The sequence below is a fragment of the Zingiber officinale genome, chromosome 3A (genome assembly GCF_018446385.1).
Source record: "Zingiber officinale cultivar Zhangliang chromosome 3A, Zo_v1.1, whole genome shotgun sequence".
Lineage (NCBI taxonomy): Eukaryota > Viridiplantae > Streptophyta > Magnoliopsida > Zingiberales > Zingiberaceae > Zingiber > Zingiber officinale.
Window position 1 is genome coordinate 163,717,454 of NC_055990.1, and position 15,065 is coordinate 163,732,518.

Here is a 15,065-nt window from a genome sequence, read left to right on the forward strand (position 1 = left end):
TTGGGCTTGGGCTTTCATGTAATACCCAATCCATGTTCTATCCTACTAAATAAAATTTAGACATATATATATTTTCCTAATATATATATATATATATATATATATATATATATATTCCTAATATATTTTCCTAATATATATAAGAATAGTTTAATCGACTGAAAGTATATTTTATTATTAATACATTTTACGTCGAAAATGTAAAAGCTAGCGAGCAGTAATAAAAATAATGAAATAAAATTGCATTAATAATTGTCCTACTATACACTTGATCTGTACGTTAAAGTGTGTTTACACTATAACCGTTGAGTATATATATGACGTCGTGCAGAAAGCGAAAGTAACGATCACGTGACTCGGTCGAGCCACCAAACACTAATCCATCAAGGTATCGATCAGGAGTCTCGGTCGGTCCACGAAAGAGCATTGCCCCTCTCATTGTCTGAGACTCTGAGTGTCAGATATTCCTGTTCCGTGGTTCGTCCGGAACAGCCTCTTCCATCCCCACCATGTTCCGATGGCGTGACGTGCCATGGGGATCGCATGGCACCCTCGCATGGCCCGTCCTCCTCAACTCCCCCCTCCCCTTCTCGGCTTCATTTATTGCGACATTACTCGCAGTAGCCGAGTCGCAGAAACCTTCACACACGTGGGAACGGCACCGATGCTACTTCCGATGAATGGATTCAAGATCGAAAGCTGGCCAGGTTCAATCTCCGGCGCGCCTTAAATCCTGAGCCCGACTGCCTTCGCTTCTCCTCACCGTCTCTGTGAAGACAACGAGGCCAGTGCTCTTGCTTTCCAGGTTCAAGATGAGAGGAGAGTTGGAGACGGTGGAAGATGATGATCGTGTAAGGACAGGTATGCATTCCCTTTGACTACTACCTCATACAGGTCGAAAGATTTTTGTTTATTGATTCTCTGAAACCCTCACTAGTTTCATCCCTTTTGTTTTCAGATTTTAATTGTAAGCGCAACCGATTACTTCAAGTGTTTTAATTTAGTGTGTGTAATTACTCTATGAATAATAAGAGTTTGCCGCGAGCTATAGGTTCTCAAGAATCTGCCTTGTTATTCTTGTTTCTTGAAAGATAAGAAGCTCCTCATGAATCTTAATTTAGGAAATAACCATGATTTTAGGATGTCATTCTCTGCTCTTTCGGAGAAAGTTGATGGATTCCAAAGTGCTGGTTATGAGTATTTTAGGGACCCTCCACCTTCTTGGAATCTTCTTTGCGCTAGAATATGGCTGTTTTGCTCCGATCCATAATTTGACGAACGAACTGGATCATGGAAAATAACTGTCATACTAATTTGAAGTGGTCCATTATTGATCTATTTGCTTGGGATTGGGGACCTTTTATATATATATATAAAGTGATGGTGTTTTCGTAGTGGAATTCATTGTCATTTTGCATTTAAAACACTCACTTTAATTTCTTTGATCCATCCATTATTAGTTTGTGCTTTATCATCCATTAAACTTTTTAACCGTGCCTAACAATGCTCATCTCTAATTACTAATAATGTGATGCTTAGTCGGCCATGATAATTTCTTCTTTTTCTTAACTTTTTTATCAAAGTAAGTGGGCATCATTCTCTACAATGCTTTTGACACTCTAAAAATGCACGTGAACAGTTGTAGAATTCTTTTGATGTTACAAAAGAAAGAATTAAAATCAGATGAACATCATAAATGGGATCGAATATGAGATGTACGTAGCTCTCCATCATAATACGTAATTAACAAAGTCTAATTTCCTTGTTAGATACTTAAACTTGCTTAAACTTTAAATTCTTCAAAATGAAGTAATACATTCAAATTCTAAATGCATTATTCATTTGAAAATACAATTTTTTTCAAAGCTGTCCAAATAGTCATTTACTAAGTGTTTATTTATGCTGAAATTTCTACTGCTGTTATGTTTAAAAGCTGTTAATTTTGCCGTACGTGTGATCATATGTTGAACTACTGTCTTTTTAAATTATTTTATAAAAATACAAATCCAGGGACGCTGTGGACTGCAACGACTCATGCTGTTACTGCCGTAATAGGATCTGGGGTGCTTGCGTTACCTTGGAGTGTTGCTCAAATGGGATGGATCATAGGCCCTATTGTTCTTCTTGCATGCTCCTATGTGACTTACTATACTGCTATCCTACTCACAGATTGCTACAGGACACCTGATCCAGTAAAGGGAAGGAGGAACTACACATACATGGATGTTGTTCGATCTTCCCTTGGTATTTTCTGAGAAAATGAGTTCGTAAATTAGCAAGTGTTTAAGATACAAGAATTTCCCCCTTCTAACTAATTTAATGGAATTTTTCTTCCATAGGTCCAAAAAATGTGTTATGTTGTGGTTTTGTACAATATGCGATGCTATGGGGAACTATGATAGGATACACTATCACGGCTGCAACAAGCATGATGTGAGTAATTTCCATTCATTGAACCTTGGAACTCCTCTCTCTCTTTTTTTTCTTTTTTTGCCAAATTCAGAGAATGCGGTTATGAGCTGCTAAAAGAAAATGGTTGTGCTATTCCTTACTCACTTTAGCAGATTGAACAATTCTGTTAACAATATAACAGGGCAGTTGTGCGTTCAAACTGCTACCATTACAAGGGTCATGATGCAAGCTGCAGTGCATCAGGAACACTCTACATGATCATATTTGGCATGGTCGAAGTCGTATTATCACAGTTCCCAAACTTGGAGAAGATTACAATAATCTCAGTGGTAGCTGCAGTCATGTCGTTTGCTTACTCTTTGATTGGGTTGTTCATGTGTATCGCGAAGTTTGCTTCTCATCATGCAATTAGAGGGACAGTCCTCGGTGTCGAAGTTGGCGTTGATGGTGTTTCTGCATCAACCAAAACCTGGCATGCATTGCAAGCTCTTGGAAACATAGCATTTGCATACACTTATGCCATGCTTTTGATAGAAATCCAGGTACTATGCATTTTAAATCAATATTACGAAAATCTATGTCCAGTGGTATTTTCAATTGCTCTTGAGTCCCTTCTGCAACGGTACCAAAAGGTCACGGGTTCGAATTTTGGAAACAGTTTTTTGTAAAAAGCAGGGTAAGACTACGTACAATGGATCCTTCCCTGGGACCCCGTATGACGGGAGCTTCGTGCACGGGGCTACCCTTTTTTCTTGAGGCCTTTCTGCAAATAGATTTCCTCTATGCAAAACAAATTGGATTTAAAAAAAAAAAAAAATTGGAATTGCTTGTAGTTCTATTTTGAATCCTAACATTTCCCACATGCTGCAAGGATACACTGAAATCACCACCTCCAGAGAACCAGACAATGAAAAGAGCTACCTTCTATGGGATCGGTGTTACAACGATCTTCTATGTGTCTCTCGGTTGCATAGGTTATGCTGCTTTCGGAAACGACGTCCCCGGGAATGTCCTCACCGGATTCAAGGAACCATTTTGGCTCGTTGACATTGCTAATATTGCTGTTCTCATTCATTTGGTTGGGGCCTTTCAGGTATTGATAAACTAATCTTAGCTTTTTAGCATAATTTTCAATCTGTTGGTTGAAATTAAACTATATTTCTGTGGCAACTAAACTATTGCCTGAAAATTTTCAGGTGTACGGGCAGCCCATCTATGCCAAGTACGAAGGCTGGCTAGCGAAGAAGTGGCCAGAATCAGCCTTCTTCCACCATGTATACACATTTAAGCTTCCTTTCCTCAAAGGTCCAGCGATCCGCTTTACCAAGTGCAGGCTTGTTTTCCGAACGCTCTTCGTTGTCTTAACGACATTGGTATCCCTCATGCTACCCTTCTTCAATGCAATCCTTGGGTTACTGGGGGCAATCGCATTCTGGCCATTAACAGTATACTATCCGATCACTGTATACATAGCCCAAGCCAAGATCAAGCAATGGCAACCAAAATGGGTGATCTTTCAGTGCCTGAACAGCCTAGCAGTCATAGTTTCGGTATTGGCCGCAATCGGATCGGTTGCTGACATCGCCAACCGCCTCAAGCATGCGACCATCTTCAAGATTGAACTTTAAGGTTGTATCACAAGATTCACTTGCTATTAAGTTTGTGTACCGGTCCTGGACGTGTTTAGCGTTCACTGTTCAGTAGGTGATTGCATTGACTGCTTGTATGGCCAAGGTTGACTATGCATTTAAATCTACCTAACAATAAAACAGCATTTGCGAATTCTTGTGAACTAAACAAACAGACTAGTATGGACACACCATTGAGCTCGTTACCTACAGCTCAGTCGACTCGGTCTTGTATTAAATTTTTATGACCATGCCCTGGCCAATTTTGACCTTCTTCAATTTTCTAATATAAGCTAACCCATCTCCCACTATCTCCCACTGCCTCCTCTGCCTGTTCCATACATTCCTCTCCACAGTTCCATCCCAAACCACTCCCACCATTTTAATTACTTTCTAGATCCATCACCACACCTCCTCCACTTCATCTCCTCCGCCATGGACGGCCACTACTCCAGATTTGCAGTCATCGCGACCACGGAGCAAAAGTCCATGGATTTCTCAGAGCCAGAGCATGGACCCAAGCTCCAAGATCACTTCCCACGGCCGCAAATTGAGGAGAAGAATGGCCGAGTGGCACTTCGAAGGAGCTTCTCGTCTTCCTCCCGGAGGTTTGTCGGCGGCGACAGCTCCGCCACACTTCAGGCCGCTGTGAAAAGGGCCTTCTCCATGAGAAGGTCCTCCTCCGTCAGGGAGGGCTACTCGAGGATTCATGACGAAACCGGCGAGGAGGAGGAGGAAGAAGGCGACGGAGGGTTCACCGAGCAGCAGCAGCGGCAAGGGAGCAACCACAGCGAGCAGAGGAAGAAGAAGAAGAAGCAGCGGCCGGGGAAGTTCTTGAGGACTTGTAAGAGAATCTTTGGATTCTAGCAACGGAAGAAGTCTTGTTAATCATAATTGCCCAGCTTTATTTCAGTAATTTGGTGCTTAAACTCATGATCAAGTTATCCTACAATATATTTCAAGGTTTTTGTTTTAAATAAGTGAATTTCCATCGTCTGTTGATCCTTTTTCTCTCTTTTAGTTTGATTTTTTTTTTCATTGTGGGAGAAGCTCAGAGAAGAAGAGATGACAACATCGGTTTAGGTTGGAAAATTTAACACCATTTTGTCTGTTTGAGTTGACTTCAATGCATCGCTGTGGTCATTAGATGCGATCATCTGAAGAAAAAAATGATTTCTTTATTATTGTTTAATGATGATGGACCACTCCTTTTGTCCTGAGTGGAAATCATGTGACCGTTCAGTGTTTTCTTATTACACGTAAAATTTGGATTATAGGGTTTTAGAATATTTTATTATATATATTAATATTTTTCTATGAACACATATATCATATCTGGGTTCGTTTCGGTCAAATAATTCATTCTAGATATTTTTTTTGTTTTTTAATAGAGAAAATAAGGTAGATTCGCGTGATTTGAAGAACCTGGATGCGATCAAATCGGGAGTTGAGCTGCGTGCGAATATAATTTATTTATTTATTTATTTTATTCGCATTAAAATTTGAAAGACTGTCAGAGTTTCCACACGTCAAATCTAAAGAAAAAAATAAATTTATCTGTTAAACAAATCAGAGAATTAATCGAGTGAAATTTTAACATTTAAATTATTTTTAAAAAAAAATCTTAAGTTTTCGAAGAGGTTCTAGGCCTTTTTCACTTATGGGCCACTTTTATTTTCTCCTTTAGATAAGGCTTCTTTTCTCTTGTCCGTCCGGTTCGGAATCGGGCCGGCGCTGTGCTTGCGATGATATTTAATGACGTCAGAATCAGATCCGTAAAAATATCATCCATTTCTGTCACTCCACTCGCCCTTGCCTGATCGGTTCTGCCGCCATGGATGGGCGCGATGACCTCCACGACTGGGAGATCCTCCCCGGTCCCGAGGTCGATTGCCAGGAGTCCGATCCCTTGGAAGCATCGGCGGGTGGCTCCAGCGACGGCGCCGTAGAGTTCGACTCTTTCTCTCTCCATTACCCGATACAGCACAGGAGAGGAATCGCCTACGAAGAGGAGGCGGTGGCGGTGGAGAAGGTAGATCCCAATAATCCTGCTTCGTCTATTGATCCGCAATCAAACTCCCAATTACTCCCTGAACATTTGAATCCGTCCCGGTCCGATGAGCCCTCGGACGGCGAAAGGTCGCATCTTGGTAGAGAAAAGGGGGAGTTCGGCGGTACCAGAGGTTTGCTGACAAGAGATAACACCGGAGACGAGGAGGATAATGAAGGTGCTATTGTTAAAGAGAGGGAAGGAAGAGGGACAGGGTTTGTGAAGCCTGACGAGCAGAATTATAATTCTTCGATGGAAATTGGTGATAAGGAGAACGAAGACGACTCTGGCCATGCTTTGGCTAATGGTGGAGAGAAGAAGGGGGTGGTTTGGTGGAAACTGCCCTTTGAGCTTCTAACATTCTGTGCTCTCAAGGCGAAGCCATTATGGTCTATCTCTATCGCTGCTGCCGTAGTTGGGGTTTGGATGCTTAAGAAGAGATTGTACAGGGGACAGAAGACTCAGATTGTTCCTTTGAGGATTATCCTGCATGAAAAGGTAAAATTTTGCTATTAAGGAGTTATATAGTTCATGCATGATAAAACTCTTCCACATGATCCTTAGGCTGATCTTCCTGTCACTAATCTATACGGAAGTGGAACAACAATGATTTACAAACAAGCTTCCGAGGTTTTGTGCATAATCATTCTTTTCAAGCAACCTAAGATTTTAGCAATGCAAACATATGTTATCTTCAGTATCAGAAACCATCCTGATTGATGAATCATACTGTTTTGCAACATTTTCTTAGGATCATAGAGGTGTTGGATTAAGTTCATACTTCTTCAGATTCTGATATGCTCTACTTGTTTTTGCCTCAGTTGCTTTCTTCTCTGGAATTGTTAGAATGCTCTCTAATTGCACCTTCTCTACCTGCTTGCCTAATGTTGCTTAAAACGGACTAGCTTTGGTTAACTTGGATCACAAAAAGAAACAATAAATTGAATGATATCTAATTGATGTGCAAGTGCAGAAGGCATTGCAATTGAAGATACATGCAAAGCGTTTGGATGAAGCTTACAATATCGCCAGACGTGTTATTGTTGTTAGATCTTCCCATCTGCTTGCAGCCTGATCGCTCAATCTATGGTGGACATTCGATGAGTTACATAATCATTCTCGGGTACTGGCATTTCAAACAGTGCTTCATCAGGTTTCAGTTTGAGATCAACGATGAAGTTATCTACAGAATAGCTTTAAAAGTCTATTCGTCTATGTATATTGACAATAAAATCGAGTTGTTTGGGGTTTAAATTCGTTTAAAACTAATGAAGAAATACGTGCTGCTGCATGTCAGATGATATTTATTCAGGTGCAGTTGCAATCCAGGAAACAGATGGGGTGTTGGTGTTATTTTTATTTCGTACTGTGTTGCAGAACATGTGAAATGGTATGATAAAAGAGACGCGGTTGTCAATTTTTCTGTTCCAAGGACATCCACAGTCAGAACTATCGAAGAGCTCCCTTGATGTTAGATCCAAATCAAGTGTAAAATTCCTTACATGTCTCTTAACTATAAAAAAAAAAAATCTCAAAAATTATCATTAAATAATATTAATAATTAAAAGCTAGATTACATTAATTAAAATAAAAGACTAAATAAAAAATTAATTAATTTTTTATTTAAATAAATAAAATTTATTTTAATTAAAAAAGAAAAAAAATATCTTCCTAAAAATGTTCGAATGAAAAATGATTAATTAGATTAGGTAACGTCAAGTTTGGGCTGATCGGTCCGGTTCCACGGAAGTTTTTCATCGGTAGTCCCGGGAGCATTATGTTGCGTTCAAATGAGCTCCTATTGTGGATGTTATTTCCTAAACAATCAGGATGCAGAATATTTAAGGAGAATATTTCTTTAAATATTCTTTCCTCTCAAGTATCTTTATTGGAGAGGATATCATATGTGAAAGGTATTAGAAATTATTGGATACAAACTATAAATTTATACCCGGTGATTTTTCTTTGGTTACGTGTAGTAGGGACCACTAAAAATCATTACTTTTATATTTATTATTATTATTATTATTATTATTATTATTTTAAATTTAATCAAAATTTATAAAAACATAGAAAATGAGATATTGAAGGTGAGATATTTGATGGTTGAGATTCATAAATATTTGGTTGATGAAATATTTGATTATAAGATTTGTGATATTTGAAGAGTGATATGGAAATAAGGAATATAAATATTTGAAAGAAATATCCACTTCTATTACGGAAGCTCAATTTTCATTGCCCGGTTAGCATCAGGGAGTATAGTACTGATCTTTTTCTTCTTACATTAACTTATAATAAAGGAGTAGTCTCCCTACTTAAGCTCCTGCTTCTCTTCATAAGATGGAAAGCCATCTCTTTTCTCTCAATGCTCGCTGTAGTCTTTTTCGGAGCAGCTGTCAGTGTAAGACTGAGGGTTCATGGAGCGCAGTTTCTTCAAAAGAAGGTGTTCTCCAATAATTTCGGTTTAATATTGCACGGAGTGTAACACAAGTACTTCAAAACTTAATATAGTCTTACTGGCCGTGTGAGATAGCATGGGTGACAGAGAGGTCGGGGGCGTCCGGAAATTATCCAAGCATTCCTAGTGCATTCACTTTAAGGAGCTTGGACCACTTTCAGATGCTTTAACTTGTCAGTCGCTCATGCGCATCATGCACAGGTAGTTGGACAGGCTAATAGAATTTTAGATGATGATTGTTAGCCTGCCCAACTACCCGTGCACGATGCGCATGGGCGACTGACAAGTCAGGGAGCCCATAAGTGATCTGGGTGCCCTAAGTGTCATGCACAGGCGAATGAGAGGTCGGGGTGCCTAGATCACTTTCAATTGCAAGACCTCTTAGTTGCCCATGCACGTCGTGCACAGTAAACTCATAGAATTTTATATGAGGGATGTTAGCTTGCCCGACTGTGCGCAATGTGCATGGACGACTGAGAGGTTGAGGTGCCCAAGTCACTTTTGGATGTCATCAGTCGCCCGTGCACGACAGTCAAACAAGCTAGCGAAATTTTATATGACAACTATATATATATATATATATATATATATATATATATATATATATAGAGGAGTGATCTCCTGCGTGCTCGTACAGTGCCCGACTGTGCGCGCGGGCAGGAGATCGCTCGTTTTTTTTTTTTTTTGATTTTTTTAATATTTTAAATTTAAAAAATCAATAAAATAATTTAACATTTTCTTATATAAATTTTTAATACCTTAATATATCCCCTCAACATATTACAATACTCAATAAATACTTAAATTAATTTTATTTTATTTTTTTTTAAAACCAAACACTATAATCTAATTGGAAAACCTAAACTATAGGTAAAATCTAAAAAAAAAAAAAAATTTAACACTATAACCAAAATCTGAACCCTATAAATAAACTTTTAAAAAAAATATTTTATTTTTTATTTTTTATTTAAGTATTTTTTAATTAATAAATTTAAAAAAAAAAAGAAAAACCAGTTGTTATCCTACACGGCACGCAGTCGTGCACTGTGACGTCGCACAGGATAACAAATAAATAAATAAATATATATATATATACTTGTGGATATATCATTTTAGGTTTACATTTTTATTTATTTATATTTTTTTATTTATATTAATTTATTATTTTTTACATAAATAATTGTATAAAATTTAAAATACTAATATAATTATAAATATTAAATTAAAATATTAATTAATATATACAGTAAATGAAATTATAAATAAAGATAAATAAAAAATAAAAATAAGTAAATTGACTGTGAAATCCTTAAAAAAATGTTGAGAGATTTACTACGGACAAAACACCAAACACGGCGGACTTATTTGAATGTGCTTGCATAATTTTAAGAACAATAGCTGCTGAACATACCAAACTAAATCTCCACTAGTTATCATTACAAAACATAAGTTATAGCGTATAGCCATAATTTTAAGAACAATAGCTGCTGATTCACAAGTATTTTCATACAGACCATACCAAACTAAATCCCACTAGTTATCATTACAAAACATAAGTTATAGCGTATAGCCATAATTTTAAGAACAATAGCTGCTGATTCACAATTTTCTACAAGAACCAAACTAACAAGTTATCATCTACACAAGGCACAGTTTGACAAGATCCAAGCTTAGAAAAAAGAAAAAGAAAAAATAAGTTTCTTGTATACAAATCAGTATAAAATCAATAGCACAACACTAAGTTACGATCATTTTCCACTCAGAATTTAGCCTATCTCACATGAATGTTGAAAAATAAATTGATTCAGAGAACATGAAGTTGCACTGTAACTGTGGGGAAATATGGCTGGTAGCAACATGAGAAAAAAGTGTAAAATTCTGTGGAAGTACTGCTGACAAGCCATCCAATTCCGGTTGAAAGCTGAAAGAAATAGAAAAGAAATAAATCAGTACACATGGTAAGAAAGAAGAGAAAAATTCCTTATACACTTCTTTGTCAACGATCAGTCCCCAGTGATTAAAAATCCGTCTAAAAAATTCCTTGTGATATTATTAGCTTGCTTTATTGCCATTTGAATCCATGGACTCTCAATGAAGCATTTCTCGTGTTTCCAGTATTCAAATTGATAAACAGAAACTTTAACTTGTAAATCAAAATTTGAATTACATGATGGAGATAAAATGGTACCTGTATTTCAGCACAAGAATTGAAAATCCCGTAAATAAGTTTCTTATGGTGATATGACTAAACACTAAGATTATACCCCAAAAATAAATTTGAAACTTGTGCAATAAATCTAGACATGAATGCCAATAAATCTAAAATAACAGATAGATGTCAGTTCAGTTTATGTCATGAATAGTGAGATTTTGAAAACTTAGGTTCCAGTTTAGCCTTTGAAATAATGCCAAACCTAAAGCAGTCCTTCCTAGTAAAACTTCCAAAGCATTTATTTAGACTCCAATTTGAAGTTCTGCAGTAGAATACTCTAATTTGCCTAAAAAGATAGCAGTAGGATTGCCAGGTGAAGGGGGATTCTGATTTAGAAATGAGATGTATGGGCCAGCTTTACTTCGTGCAACTTCATCTGTTGCAGACAGGATTTCAATATGTTCAAGACCAATTTGCCTCTTTATCAAGTCACGATTCTCCAGCAGAACTTGAATTTCACCAAAAGGCAATTTCAGATCCAGAGCCTGTGGACCAATTGATAAAGTTTCATCTTTCTTAAACCTAAGGAAAGGCATGCAAAGCTTCTGGATCTGCTTAAAATTTGATGCATGTCCAACAGCACTCTGTTTTAATGCTTCAAGTATCTCTTGATCAGGTGCAAAAGATCCTTTCTCAACATTATATTTGCTTGTAAGTATTCTTAAACATTCTTCTTTCCAACCATCAAATTGCTCATTGACATATATAAGACCTACTGTTAGTTTGTTTTCTTCTGCTGCAGTAATTACAACACCCTTTTTAGCCTTGTTTGTGCCCGATGCTTGCTTTTGGAGCAGCTTCCTCATGAATACTATAGAATCTTGCAAGTACTTGTTAGCAAGCTTTAGAGTAAGATCAGGTGCATCAAACAGGGGCCAGCCAGCATTTACAATAAAACCATCCTTCTTTAGAATATCATGCCAAACATGCTCTGCATAGTGTGGACAGATTGGAGTAAGGAGCCTAGTCTGAACATCCATAAACCGCCACAACAAATTGCGGTTCATACCTACTGGCCCACAAGATAGCCTATATTCATCCCTAGCAGCTTGAAGGTCATAGAAACCAGTCTTAAGAGCTTCTCTGAACATAAAATCAGTATAGTTTTGCTCAGTTGATTTGATTGCAATGTTAATTTCATTTGCAAACACAAAATCGGCATAAGTAGTGGGTGGACCTGAACGCAAATGAGATTCAACAGCTGACACTTCTTCCATCCAGGCAATTTCCTTGGTAAGCCTTAATATTGCAGCATTTGATGTTTCAAAAACAAAATTTGCATCATCCATTCCATCCCCAGCATCTGCAAGGGAAAACCTCATGGCATCAGAGGAGAATTCCTCTATGGCCTGACGAAGAGTCCTGAAATTTCCAGTTGATTTAGACATCTTTTCAGAGTTCAGCATAAGATGTCCATTGCCTCGGAAGCCACAAGGCCAATGGCATTCAGAGAACAGTGCTGTATGGTTATAGATACAGAAAGTGAGATGGTTCTGAATTAGGTCTTTGCCAGATACACGAAGATCAAATGGGTACCAATAGTCAAATTCTTGCTTCATCTTTTTAAGAAGAACCATAGGGACATCTGATTTTGGCTGAGGACCTCCACCAAAGATATAATCCCAGACATCATCAGTCATTTGATCTGGCTTCATGGAAGAATGATCAGATCCATACATGTCTCCACATTGCAATAGATGAGCAACAGTATAGAAGGCCATATAGAGTGTTGAATCTGAAAGTGATTCAACCAGAAATTGCTCATCCCAAGGAAGACGTGTGCCAAGTCCAAAAGACCGAGAACATGCCCATTGATTAAGCCAACTTAGTGTATGCTCAAAACCATTTCTTGTTTCTTTGCAGTACAAGTTCATCTTGGCCAAACAATCCTCTGCCTTAGTCTTCCACTCAGCCTCACCATAGGTGATGTACCATTGATCTGTGAGAGCCACAACACACTCATCACCTGATCTGGACATGACTTTTTTCTCAGGCTCACTGTACATAACTGCATCTCCTGATTCTAGCAGTTTATTCCTAATCATCGGCTTTGCTTCCTGGACCTTTATTCCTTTGAAGTCACCTACCAGCATTGTACCATCAGTGAATCCTTTCAAATAGGTTAACTTTTTTGCCTCTGCAAGTTTATCTTTGTCATTCTGACTCCTGATCTTAAGATCAAGACATACTTTCTCAGCAGATTTGTCTCCAAACTCTGGAATATTAATAATCGGTATGACCTCAAAAGGAAGAACCCATTCATCTTTAACCCTAAATTTGGATCTCAAAGCAGGTTTTGATCTCAAGTCTTGCAATGCCATATAGTCATCAGGTGAATCACTCGGAACACTTGTAACAATCCCTGTGCCCTTATCAGTTAAGATTGTAAGCATGGGAAGTAAGTATATTATTTCATTAAAAGCAAGAGGAGACCTCAAGGGCAACCCAATGAGATCATGACCAGATAGCTCGAGCAAACAAGTTGGCTTCTCAGGAACCCGTGATAGATTTTGATATGCAAGATTCAAAGCAGCGCGTTGTGTTATAATGAAAACATCATATTCATTAATCTCAAAAGCCCCATACTTGCCGTCTGGAAGCACCCATGCATTTGTTTGCCCATACATAGTCTCAGGTCTCAATGTTGCAGCAGCTAGATATACCTTCCTTCCCTCCAAAATTTTCAACTTCGATGTAAAAGGAGGAACAACTTCCATCTTGATCAGAACATAGTCTTGTGGCTGAACACCCTCACCTGAAGCTCGATCATGATCAGCACATGGCTGGCCATCCAATGGAGAGTATATAGTATACCTTGTGTCCTTCACAATCTTTCCCAAATTTTTCAACTTCCTCATTTGCCATCTGACAAAGGAGTCATAGAATGGGTTCATGTCTGTTGTTATAAAAGAACGTCTCCAGTCACAGCCCAAGCCAAAAGCCTTTAGATCTTCTTTTGCTAGAGGTGGAAAATAGCTTAACCAATGATGTGGATCTTGGAACTTAGCAATCTCATTATCAGACAAACCAAGAGACTGCATAATTTCCCACTGAGATTTATATCCACCTGATTTTGCAGCAGCCTTGGACCTCTTGCTCTTAAATTTATCAGGGGCAACAATATTGTCATTTTCAGATTTGGCTTCGCCAGTATCTTCCACATTAGAGTCCTCTTCTACGGAAGGAAAAACAGGAGGATTCCCATACAATTGAACCTCCCGTGCAAGCTTATCAGCAGACGCCTTGATAGGCATTCCAGTGCAGTGAAATGCGAACGGCAAAAGCACATTACGACCACATAACCTGTGGTAAGCAGCACCAAATTCAAGTTTTGATATAGTAAAGGCATGACCTAAATGCAGCATGCCATTCATGTAGGGGTATGGGAAATTTCCAAAAAATTTCTCGCCCTCCTTAGGTGGGTTACTTCCAGCATCTGCCTCAAAAATTTTGTGTTCTTCCCACCTCTTTTGCACCTTCGACTGTATCTTAAGTAATTGGTCCCTCCTAGCAAAGCTCCTACCTTCCTCTGCACTTAAAGTCATTTTTCTGCACATATAGCAAGGGTTCCAAAATTATTAATTTTCACACCAAAATGCAAGAGATTTCCAAGACAAAGAATAAGGCAACCAAACAATAGCACAGCTATTGATAACTAAAAAACACATTTAACACTCCTGCAAGTCAAAAACACCAAAGATAGAAGTAACCAATTGAAACAAAAAGTGAACATAAAAAAGTTTGCGTGACAAATTTAACCAGATGAAAAATCGCGAAACTAACCACTGCGAGCTTAAGGAAAGGAAAATTCTTTAGCTTGATCCAATATACAAATGCTAACAGCCACTGCTCTTTACCAATCAATGAGAAGGATCTACCGCATCAAAAAGCAGTAGGTTTTTTCCTCATCAAAATTATCAACCACGCAGCACATACGATGACACAAAACATGGTCAACGAAAAATAGGATACAACGAACTATCATCAAATTATGTAAGCAAACAAAGCAATCTTCATGACTATAGGAAGCAATCAATATGCGAATCAGTATTCCAAAAGGAAAATTTTTAATTGACAGAAATCAAATCGAGCAATTAAATCGCACAACAAAACGCACCTATACAGAATCAAATTCCAGAATCTATGCCAAGGCGTCGACCTCCAGCGGAGTCGCCAGACGAGTTTAGACGGCGCCAGAGAGACTTTGTGGGACTGAGAGTTTTCTTTTCTCTAGGGTTTAATATAACGTAGACGCCGTTTCCGGTCCGAGAAAAATAAAAATAAAAATGCAATATATTTATT

At 38.1% G+C, this 15,065-nt stretch overlaps 4 protein-coding genes across 7 annotated transcripts; 3 read left to right on the forward strand and 1 right to left on the reverse strand.

The window, feature by feature from the left end:
- Positions 1-576: 576 nt before the first annotated feature.
- LOC122053304 (amino acid permease 8-like) lies at positions 577-5,020 on the forward strand. The gene is made up of 6 exons (XM_042615305.1): positions 577-861; positions 2,011-2,244; positions 2,340-2,433; positions 2,594-2,954; positions 3,284-3,505; positions 3,609-5,020. Exons 1-6 carry the CDS (start codon positions 813-815, stop codon positions 4,038-4,040), a joined length of 1,392 nt encoding a protein of 463 aa, XP_042471239.1. The 5' UTR covers positions 577-812; the 3' UTR covers positions 4,041-5,020.
- On the forward strand, positions 4,476-4,907 carry LOC122050879. Its single transcript, XM_042611747.1, has one exon. The coding sequence runs from the start codon at positions 4,476-4,478 to the stop codon at positions 4,905-4,907; it is 432 nt and encodes a 143-aa protein (XP_042467681.1).
- A 792-nt stretch (positions 5,021-5,812) lies between the features above and the next one.
- LOC122053306 lies at positions 5,813-7,401 on the forward strand. Of its 2 annotated transcripts, XM_042615306.1 has the most exons (3): positions 5,813-6,588; positions 6,655-6,720; positions 7,064-7,401. In XM_042615306.1, the coding sequence occupies exons 1-3, from the start codon at positions 5,875-5,877 to the stop codon at positions 7,163-7,165; spliced, it is 882 nt and encodes a 293-aa protein (XP_042471240.1). In that variant the 5' UTR covers positions 5,813-5,874; the 3' UTR covers positions 7,166-7,401. The 2 variants fall into 2 exon arrangements, with proteins under 2 accessions (XP_042471240.1, XP_042471241.1); XM_042615307.1 differs by lacking the exon at positions 6,655-6,720 and having other exon boundaries at positions 5,816-6,588.
- A 2,836-nt stretch (positions 7,402-10,237) lies between these two features.
- Positions 10,238-15,045, reverse strand: LOC122053307 (leucine--tRNA ligase, cytoplasmic-like). Of its 3 annotated transcripts, XM_042615309.1 has the most exons (3): positions 14,881-15,045; positions 10,966-14,312; positions 10,238-10,472 (listed from the first exon to the last, which is right to left on the reverse strand). In XM_042615309.1, the coding sequence occupies exon 2, from the start codon at positions 14,306-14,308 to the stop codon at positions 11,006-11,008; it is 3,303 nt and encodes a 1,100-aa protein (XP_042471243.1). In that variant the 5' UTR covers positions 14,309-14,312; positions 14,881-15,045; the 3' UTR covers positions 10,238-10,472; positions 10,966-11,005. The 3 variants fall into 3 exon arrangements, with proteins under 3 accessions (XP_042471243.1, XP_042471242.1, XP_042471244.1); XM_042615308.1 differs by having other exon boundaries at positions 10,238-14,312; XM_042615310.1 differs by lacking the exon at positions 14,881-15,045 and adding an exon at positions 14,621-14,752 and having other exon boundaries at positions 10,238-14,312.
- Positions 15,046-15,065: the final 20 nt, after the last annotated feature.